This window comes from Bactrocera neohumeralis, chromosome 6 (genome assembly GCF_024586455.1).
Source record: "Bactrocera neohumeralis isolate Rockhampton chromosome 6, APGP_CSIRO_Bneo_wtdbg2-racon-allhic-juicebox.fasta_v2, whole genome shotgun sequence".
Classification (NCBI taxonomy): Eukaryota; Metazoa; Arthropoda; class Insecta; order Diptera; family Tephritidae; genus Bactrocera; species Bactrocera neohumeralis.
Genome location: NC_065923.1, coordinates 27,535,660 through 27,547,025, shown reverse-complemented (window position 1 = coordinate 27,547,025; position 11,366 = coordinate 27,535,660). Strand labels below are relative to the sequence as shown.

The window sequence follows — 11,366 nt, the reverse complement described above, 5'->3', positions numbered from 1 at the left end:
CGGTGCGGATAACTACAAGTATTATTATATTCTTCAGATCATTAGATCTCGACTTAGGGTAGTGTTGACTCGACTGTCGGAGTCATGCGGAAACTTATTACGTGTCAGATTATGTTTATATTAGGGTCAAGTCAGAACATTTATAGACATAAATTTTAAAATAATAAAATATTTACACTACTCGACTATTACTCCAAATACGGCTATTGTGTGACCCTGTATAAATAATATTTCATTATAAGCTTTGAAACGAGCTAAACTTTTTCTCTAACTGATGAACTTTGAACAGATATCTTGTAACTTGTATCAGATAATGTTAATTAATAGAGACGGTGCAAATGTTAAATCGAATCTTTTTGAGTACTAATTTGTAGTTTTCATTTGAGAGAACATCGAAAAAGAGCATGCATCCCTCATAATAATATTTTAGTACAGCCAGAGAATGTAAAGTATATTACAAATTCGTAAAAAATTAGATAAAAAATAATTAATTTTATTTTTTAATATATTTCATATATTTATTTCGTCTATTACAAAGCGAAGATGTGTCAAATGAACTTCATTTCTTAAAAAAAATTAATGACCTTCATGAAATATGCATATTCGCATTATTTCGTTATCATTTCCATATTTGTACCAATAGAATTTCTATGACACATGCATATGTACATATATTATTTCTTTGGCACATTTGTCTGTATGTTTACGAAAGCAAATGCGAGCCATATACATATGTACATACATTCATAATAACAAGTGTCGCAAGCTTCTTTCGCATCTCCGTTGTCACGGTCAACCAATGGCCGAAACTTGCGTTTTGTCAAAGAGTCAAGTGCTGAACAAATTGAGCACGACAGACTGCAAGCGACATCTGTCAAATACACACGTTCTTATGGACACAGTTATGTAGTTGTGCAGCTGGCTCAATAACTGTGTCCCTAAGAACGTGTGTATTCTAATATATTCGTTTGTAGTCGGTCGCGCTCATTGTGCTCAGTACTTCTATGTGTCGAAACACTGACGCGACGGTAAAGCGCCACAACATTGTGTTGTTGGTAGAAAATCCGAGCTGTGCGTCTGTTTCTATGAATGAAGCGAGGTCGCTAGTGGAATTTGCGCCTGCGTTTATGAATGAAATCGTTTTTGTTGTAAAATTTACTACATTTGGGCTTCGCCAATTCGGCTGCCATATTGACTTGTGATGCTTCTGCTATTTAGACAATTGTTGTTTTTGTAGAACAATGCTTCAATGTATTGTTGGTGACATATTCACATGTGTACGCATAGGTATGTTTGTATGCTTGTGCATTATTTGTTCGGCAATGTATGCAAATATATGTACATATAAGTATATATGAATGTATGAACATGCAGATCAATGCGCGCGCATGTAATACATTATATTGATAAGTGATAAAATCATGATTTGAATTTCTGAATGCGCACATGCGTACATATACATACATAATAAGGTTATGATATGAGCATGTGCAGAGACATAAGATTAATATGATAGAAGATGTACATACATGCATATATACATACATATGTACATATATGTATGTATGTATATTGTTGTGATAAATTTAATTTCGATTAGTAGGAAATATAATATAAAAATATTTATTAGAATAGTACATTATGTAAAAATCAAAGAAAATTATTATATATGCAAGTGCAAATTGACTATAAATATTACAATGCATGCATTCATACAAAATATACTAATATCATAATTATGTTTACATGTCAATATTGAATTGCCGACGGCAAAACGCAAAAGCATACATATTTGCATACATTGCGATTCCCAAGTTGAAAGAAAAATTGAAGCATGAAAATTTCACAATGCTGTTGTTGGGAGCATCATAAAGAGCATGCATACATATATTTCTGTCTCTTCATATTCTCGGTTAGAATATATCAGAGAATTGTAAACAATGTTAAAATTGTGAAGCGAATTCCGATCTACAATGTTAACAAATGCGGCGAATTCCCTTTCACGAATCTATCAAATGTTCGCAGTCGAACCTGCACCTTCTCTATACTTTACATTCTCTGCTCTGACTTTACATTCTCTGAGTCAATTCACAAACAAAAGCACTCACATGCAGATGTCGCTGAAATGCAACGCTGAGGTGTAGAACTTGTCTAAAATCCTAAATCAGCTGTTGTACAAAAATTATTATTTTTCCATACGGCCAGACCGACAAATCCCAATTAAAAGCATGGATTCTACATGTGGCCACACTATCAGCTGTTGTTCTATGCGAAATATTTAAGTTGTCAAAATTTAGCGGAAGCGTCCAAATAAATTTGCAAAATGGTAAATATTTCTTGAAGTAATAACTGTAATATAAGTATATGAATAATAAAATATGCATTATATTTTATTCCCAATTAGCTTTTCTACTCTTTCTTCAAATCCCTTGTGGGCAAAGACGTTGTGGTCGAGCTAAAAAATGACTTGAGGTAAGTACATATTTGCTGCACACATTTTGCCGGCAATTTGTTAATTTTATTATCTATCTAGCATATGCGGCACATTGCACTCGGTGGACCAATATTTGAATATCAAATTGACCGATATTAATGTGACAGATCCGGATAAATACCCGCATATGTTATCTGTGAAAAATTGCTTCATACGTGGCTCAGTTGTGCGGTACGTACAACTGCCAGGTGACGAGGTAGACACACAACTTTTACAGGACGCGGCTCGCAAAGAGGCTGTAGTGAGCACGAGATAAAATAAATACATTTCCAATGTAGTTTATAAACACAAGTATATGTATATCGGTTCAATAATATTTAAAGTGCATAATTTTGTAATTGAACGCTTTGTTTTAATGTGTTGGTGCAAAATGTGCTGAACAGGACGCCGGAGTGAAATAAGTGAATTTAGACCAAGACTTAGGAGTTTAAGGCTGCAGTGATAGAGATATTACCACTTAAAAATATACCGATATAACTATACAAGTACAATTGTAGTTCTCAAAACAATAAAAATTATGATGTGAGTGAACTAAGCTAGAAAATTTTAATCAAATGCCAAATCGTGTTGAATGATCACTTATTTAAAGTATTTGATTAATAGAAATGGTTTTAAATTTCAGAAGTGTACATTGTGCATGTTAGAGGACGCTTCAGCTTCCCTTGGCAGTTGAGTTTACGTAACCACAATGAAATGGGATTTATAACTGTCAATTCGGTAGCTTATTCTTTACTAACGTAGACACCTTTTACCGGTTATAGTTCGGTAGCTTACCTCCTAATTATTTGGGAAATGTTTGCTATCCAACTACTACACCAACGACAACAAAGAGAAAATAGCAATTGGTGGGTTAATTTAACAAGCTTGTTGCTTTCCGATATAAAAGGTCGCAAAATATATCGAGAAAAGCCTGAGTGTAAGCAAGTTTTTTGACTAATGTATTATATTCTAAATAATAGTGTCAAGAAAATGTATGTACATGTGATAACCAACTGATAATTTTACTCCCATTAGACCAGGTTGAATAATTTTTGAAAGCACACAAAATCTTAATAAGTTGGAACTACGCTCTACCCTTCCTCTTCCTCATCTCAGATCGCACGTAAGTAAATATTTCTTCAATTTGTGTATTTTATCTTCCTTTTCCAATATATTTTAAACAACTCTGAATTATTTTCATTTTTTTTTTACTATTTCTAAAGGGCTTCTGCACTGGAATACAAGGTTAGGATGAACCAAATTTTTTTTACAGAATTATTTTTAATTTATCTCATCTCTCGCTGGTTAAACTATCGTGCTCTTACATAAAGTTTTTGCAATGGATGACGAATAACCGTAAATTTGTAACCACAACTCATTCGCCCAGTATATCTCGCGCGTGGCTATCAAAGAAGTTTTATTGACATAACAACAAAGGAAATTAAATTGTTTAATTTCATTACACATCCTTTAATATCGAATTCAATAAATAAAATTAAACGATTGTATATCCACTTAAAAACATATATGTGCTGAGGTGTATGTACATACAACCAACAACAAAAGAAAATATGTGTAGGACGTACCCATCAAGGAATTGTAAACATACGATATTTCAGCGTAAATATTTGAAAGAAATTTGATGTTTAGCATATGTTTCAGTACATGCATACATAATTTACTGTCCTTAAGGCACAAGCTACCATTTTTCCTTTAAATATCGAAAATCACAAATATCAACCAGTAAGTAAGAAACTTGTCGGTAGTTATATTTCCATTACGGTTTGCAAGCAAAAAGGTTTCCTGCTCGCCTGAAACAGGAAATAGGTTTCATTCCCGGCGGTTAATTGTATGTAATGTGCGGGTGCATATACATTAGGGCAGGTTATATTTTATAAATTTTAATTGGAGTCGGATTATTTGGGAAACAAATTTCAAGCCAGCAAACGGAAAAGCTAAAAGATAAATTATAAAATTAAAATTTACGATTTAGAAAGAAAACTTAGAGCAATTTAAAATTTAATTATGGAATTAAAGAACTTTGCTCTAAATTTGACTTCAAAAATTCTTTTTATTTTTTTATTTAGAATAAGCTAATAATTAAGAAAAAAAAAACAGAAAAACTAAAACAGTAATGAAAGAAAAATATGATTAATGATTATATAATAAGAAAATAAGAATTTAGTATTAATTTTTTATTTTAATATTTGCTCTTGGAGCAATTTTGATTTAAAAAATCCTTTCCAGCTGAGATTGTGAGCTTAAGAGATTATATCCACTTGTTTATTTCAAAAAATCGATTTTTTATTTTGCAAATTTATATGTATAACGAATATATGTGTATATAATTGAGAATATTATCGGAAATTTGAACTTGAAGCCGGATTGTCCCATAGACTTTAGACTTTACATATCCCCACAGGAAAAAGTCTAACGGTGTGATATCACACAATCTTGATGGCCAATCGAAAGACCCAAAACGTAAAACTATCTGCTCACCAAAGTCAATAAATCCATTAATTGTTGCGATTTGTAAGAAGTGGGCCGTTTTGTTAAAGCCAAATGTCGCCGAGATCACGAGCCATTTCAGGCATCGAATGTTCGGTTATCATAAAGGTCACCATTGATGTTTATGTTCTCACCGGCATTATTTTGAATAAATATGAAGCTATGATTCCACCGGCCCACAAAACCACATCAAATCGTTTCTTTCTGAATGAAATGGCAGTTCTTGTATTTCTTCAGGTTGCTGTTCGTCTCAAATGCAGCAATTTTGCTTGTTTACATACCCATTGTGCTAAAATGGGCCTCATCGCTGAACAAAATTTGCTTCGAAAACGTTGGATCTTCTTGGAACTTTTCAAGGGCTCATAGAATGAAACGATGTCGCTTGGAGAGGTCGAGCGGCCTCAGTTCTTGCACATACTATTCTATAGGAATTCCTGAAAATTTTTTGAGCACTGTTTTTTTTACCGCTACAACAACTACACAGCATTTGTAGAAATGAAATAAAACCACCCTAATACCATTTTTTCTCGATCCCCTAAGTTCGTAAGTCAAATTGAATTATGCTGCCACAATTGTATGTCTTCTGTATGTGTTGTTGTTTGTGCGCCTGCAATAAAAAACAAATCTAAAGCCGTTAAATAAAGCATGCGTTAAAACGATTGCCATAAATGGCGACCATATCGGAATGTCATTAGAAGGTCAGTGATATTGGGTCAACAAGTTGCCATTGCCATTTCCGCTTGGGGCGCAGGAGTCATAAAATAAAATAAGCAACGCATAAATAAAAAGCAAAATGCACAACCAACCAACCCAGCGGCAGCCGTTGACATCGCGAAGGGTCGCACTCCATTAGACGGAAGTCATAAATCGCAAGACGCAAGACGCCTAACCACCTTCAAACGTCACAAGAAGCATACATATGTATGTGTAAGTATGTATAGGTTATATGTGCCTGAAGCTCATGTAAATGTGCCTTACTCCTTCGCATGCTTCAACTTTAACGCTGCCATATTATTCATTGTTATTGTATTTTCAATACGATTCGAGTGAAATAAATTCACATCTGTTGTTGGTTATAACAAATTTTAATGCCTGTACTAAAAGCGAGCAACACAGTTATTATTCCGTTATATGTGAACGCATAAGGTGGCCGCAGTATATCAATATCAATGGCAATAACAATCATATATACCGTTAAATGTGCACACATATTATTAAATTGCAATATTTCTTAAACGCATAATTGCACACGAATGTGTGGCCCCGCATAAAATTTATTATGGCACTTACCTGGTTTCGGGCCGAATTCATGAATGCGTGGCAAATAAATATGATTTGCACACGATTTGTTTAAATATTACTCAAGCACATTAAAGTTAGCTTTAATTTGAAGATTTTTCATTTTTAAAATTATTCATCTACAATGAATGGTTAGAGGCACCTCAAGTGGGAAATAAAAGAAAATCAGTCCAATGATTACATTTTGATAGTCTATGCCTTTAAAAATAACAAATCAATATTTCAAATCGATATCTTAATATTTTCTTTGACTTTCTGGTATCTAAAGTACTATATAACCTCTCAGTTCTATGAACTTCATCAGTTTATTATTAAACTCGCATTTTTCGAAAATACAATTTTAATATTTTTTTGTGTGATTGCTCGACCAGATTTTTAACATGCGCCAAATCTTGGGAAGCACTCGTGAAAGGAAAATCGACACACACCACCTATTCGTTGATTTTAAAGTCGCCTTCGACAGAACGAAGAGAAGTTGCATTTATGCACCTACATATTTATGTCTGAATTTGGTATCCTGGCAAAACTAATACGGCTATGTAAACTGACGTTGAGCAATATCAAAAGCTACGTCAGGATCGGGAATGGGTAAGGAAGCCAAGCAAATGGATCTGGTACTGAACGAGTGCAAGACGAAATACCTCCTGTCATCAAACAAACAGTTGTCGTCGCACTCGCGACGGCTCCCATGTCACCGTTGACAGTTATAACTTTGAAGTCGTAGATAATTTCGTATATCTTGGAACCAGTATCAACACCACCAACAATGTCAGCCTCGAAATCAAACGCAGAATAACTCTTGCCAACAGGTGCTACTTCGGACTGAGTAGGAAATTGAAAAGCAAAGTCCTCTCTCGACGAACAAAAACCAAACTCTATAAGTCACTCATAATTCCCGTCATTTATGGTGCGGAGGCAATGACATCATCTGATATTGAAAAGGAAAATTTATGGTCTTTTGTGCATTGGCAACGACAAGTACCACGGTCGATGGAACGACGACCTGTACAAGATATACGGCGACATTTACATAGCGAATCAATTGACAGCGGCGGCTCTGAGGCCACTCTGGATTAGGAGAAGAAGGACCTGACTGCACTTGATATCTCGAATTGGCGCCAAATATCCTCAATGTCCATTAATTTCTGTAGAAATTTACGCCGTTATGGATTTTGAAACTATTTTATAAATAACTCTCGAACCATAATAGGTTTTTAGAGGACTAAGAAATGTGTAGCTGTTTGACTGGTTAGATGCAGTAAAAATTGATCCAACATTAGACACATTAGAAACTACAAATTGTTTCTGAAACAGTTAGAATCAAGAAATCGGAACGGTTGAGGAGAGAAACTATGAAGAGTTGCAAGAAACAGCCTCTAACATCAAAGTCGCAAAATGTCTGTTAGTTGTTCAAAAGATAAAATTCCGGTTCCAGGGCGGTTACCGGTTGTATCTAAAACGAAATTTCGTCCGAATTCGTTGTTTTGGTTATAGCCTTGGGCCCGTAATAGAATTATAACAATAATTCTTAAATATATGCATGTAAGAGCTCTTGTTAGCTGATCTCAAAGGGATGATTGAGAGTAGGAAGAGTTTATTATGTTAAATTAGAAACAAAAATTTGTGGATCCTTTTAAGAGGTGTTCATGAATAAACTTCTGGTCAAAAAGTAGAGCGTCCTCAAGGCTTTGACAAGGCAAAAATTATATAATAAAATTTATAGTATACCTAAAATATTTGAATGCGAAAATAAAGATTTGAGTTTTTTTTGTGAGTCCGGGTCAAATTTGATCATATGGCATAAGCAATGACCAGGTAATTTGCAGAAAAATATAAGTTCAGGAGACCTACTATAATAACAAATTACGATTTTCAATTGATTTAACTAACAGTTCAGTATGACTCACCTTCTTGCAAATAGTACATGCTAAGGCGCTTCACTGGACTCATGTTATATACTTACGTATATAAGGAACATACATATATAACCATAATTGTAAAAAATATTATTTTGATCTTTCAAATAAATAAAATATTCCCTAAAAATCTAAATAAATATTTCCAAAATATTTACTAAAATATAAATTTTATTTATTTTTAAAAATTGACTTTAACTTTAGTGTAAATATAATTTTTATCATCTTAAGTGTGAAATACTTAAATTACACATTTATATAACTTTTGCTGGTATACAATTTTTGTACTTGACAAACCGTAACACACACTTCAACGATTTTAATTTTAATATTGTTTTAATTGTCTCTTTCCTGTGACCTTAATGAACTAGAAGAACGCCTGAGATGGTCATTAAATGACAAAGGAAGCAAAATAGTAATAAAAGTGGCATTGCCAGAAGTTTATAGCTGTAATTTCACACAAATGTAATATATTTGATTTTATGCTTCAAATGGCAGCAGATTACTTTATTTCACGGCTAAAGTTGAAAAATGAAATACTTCATTTTTAAATTTTAATTTTTACTTAAATTTATATTTATACTCGTATTTAAATTTACAGTTTAATTTTTTATACACTTAAATATTATGCACAACCAATATTTGTAAAATATTTACTTATATTACAACATTTTATAGATTTTTTAATTAGTTTGGGTTTTTACATTTTTTTAAATTTTTAGTTTTAGTATTTTAATTAATAAAAAAAATATATGTACATATAAATTTTTTTAAAAAAATGAATGTTTTTATAAAATATTGTACTATTTTTATTAATATTTTATAAGTTTAAATAACAATTTTTATAGAGAAAAACTTTTTTTTTATAAAATTAAACGTATTTTTTAAAAAATTTATTAAAAAATTTTTGATTTGTAGATATTTAAAAAACAAATTTTTAATAATAAAAAATTAATTTATATATATTTTATACATAGTTAATTGTAAAATTTATATATTTTTAATATCAAGTAAATTATTTTTTTAAATATTAAGAAAAATTATTTATTTTTTAATATAAATTTTTTTAAATTGTTGAGTTTAATACTTTTAATAAAAAAATAAATATGTACACATATAAAAAAATTTAATAATTCAAATTAATATTTTTATATATTATTTTCTTTAATATTTTTTCAATATTACATAATTTTTGATTATAAAAAAAAAGTCTGTAATAAAATTTATAAAAATAAATAAAATTTGATTTTATACTTTTTTGATTTTTTTCCAATTTACATAAAAATGTAAGCTCTTATATATATATTATACATATGTACATACATACATAAACACATATAGTTTAGTCAAATTAGTTTTATAAATAAATTGAGAATTTCTAAAAAATTGTCAACTAAAATCAATTGTGATAATAAAACAAAAACCCTAGAAGTCCAAGAAAACAGCAACTTACTCATTCAGCATCATCCAGGAAATATGACTTTTTATCAATTATTCAAACTTCAATACAAAAAAATTAAGAAATTGTAACATAACCTCACTCACATACCTACTTTTGTTCAACCACAACAGGAATTTATGAGCCAAGCACGACTAAAAATCTTATAGAATTTAACTCAGCAGCTTTAATTGCGGATTAGATGTTCATATGCAACAAATGTCTTGCACCACTAACCTAACTCAAGTACAAAGAAAGCTTCTCAAAAGCAGCTCCACCCACTTTACCACAAATTTCAAGGACAAGTGGTTATTGAAAATGTTTCTCATATAATTTTGACTATAAATCCACTTACCACAAGACTAAGTCACTGATTGCGCAACTCCGCTTGCTTGTAGCCGCAACAACACTTGCGCCGCTCCAACCTTCTTCATATTTGCACACACAAAAACCTTTGCACTCTTCTTTCTTCTAAGTACGCACACAGCCACCCACATACTACATTTAAGCATTTGGCTAGAAAAAGCTTATGCAAAACACTACTTTTCTCTAATTTCACTTATTGGCGCATTAGCGCACACTTAGCTATGGGATTATGCACAAAAACTTTCAATTTTATCACAATTTCACAGAATATGCACAATTTCAATTAAATTTCAACACACACGACGCGGAAATATTTGCGAAACTGCTAAAATGGCGCCGGAAATTTGACAGACAGACAGCGTCGCATTTTTTGTGGTTGAAAGGTTGTTGTGGTATTCACAATAGTTTGAAAAACTAAATCACTAATTGGTTAAGTTATTGGTTAACTACCCAATAGCGCTAGTAGAGATTTATGTTAAAGGTTTTCAGAGTTTGTTTTCATTTTCCAATTCCAATTAGTAATTATTAAGCAAACTACATATACATATGTATGTAAGTACATATCTGGTAAATTATTTCATTAATAAACAGAGTTGCCATATTGGAAAAATATTTGTTTATATTCAAAACTGCTATAAGAAGTACGGAAGTTAGCTGGTAAGTAAATATCAAAGAGCTTTTATATAATAAATTTTATTAAGAAAAAGAGTTGCCATGTTGAAAAAAATGCTGGCTTATAAAATGGCTACAAAAAGTATGGAAGTCCGATTTTAAGTAAATACTGATCAAAACTCATTTAAACAATTTTATAAATATTCAGAGTTGCTATATTAAAAAAGTTATGTATATTATAACAAATATTATTAAGAAACTGTGTTGCCATATTGATAAAAATGTTGGCTAATAAAATTGTTATAAAAAGTGCGGAAGTCCGATTAGAAGTAAATATTAATCAAACCCCATAAACAATTAGAAAAATAAACAGAGTTGCCATATTTAAAAAATACTAGCTTATAAAATTGTCATTAAAAGTGTGGAAGTCAGCTATTAAATAAATATTAGGTAAAACCTATTAAAATAATCTGATTAAAAAATTAAGGTTACCATATTAAAAAAATTAACTGTTAAAGTTGCTGGAGAAACGTGCTGAAGTCAGCAGCAAGGTGAATATTAAGCAAAACAATTGTAAACATATTTTTAGTAAACAGAGTTGCCACATTAAAGAAAATATTACTTTATAAAATTTTTATTAAAAGCATGGAAATCAGCTTGTAAGTAAATATTGAGCAGCACAATTGTAAAAATTTTCTTATAAACGGAGTTGCCATGTTTAAAATAAATATTAGCTCATAAAATTGTTATTATA

At 31.3% G+C, this 11,366-nt stretch overlaps 1 protein-coding gene across 1 annotated transcript; it reads left to right on the top strand.

The window, feature by feature from the left end:
• The first annotated feature begins 2,230 nt into the window (after positions 1–2,230).
• Positions 2,231–2,837, top strand: LOC126762665 (U6 snRNA-associated Sm-like protein LSm2). Its single transcript, XM_050479575.1, has 3 exons — positions 2,231–2,326; positions 2,405–2,472; positions 2,534–2,837. Exons 1-3 carry the CDS (start codon positions 2,324–2,326, stop codon positions 2,748–2,750), a joined length of 288 nt encoding a protein of 95 aa, XP_050335532.1. The 5' UTR covers positions 2,231–2,323; the 3' UTR covers positions 2,751–2,837.
• Positions 2,838–11,366: the final 8,529 nt, after the last annotated feature.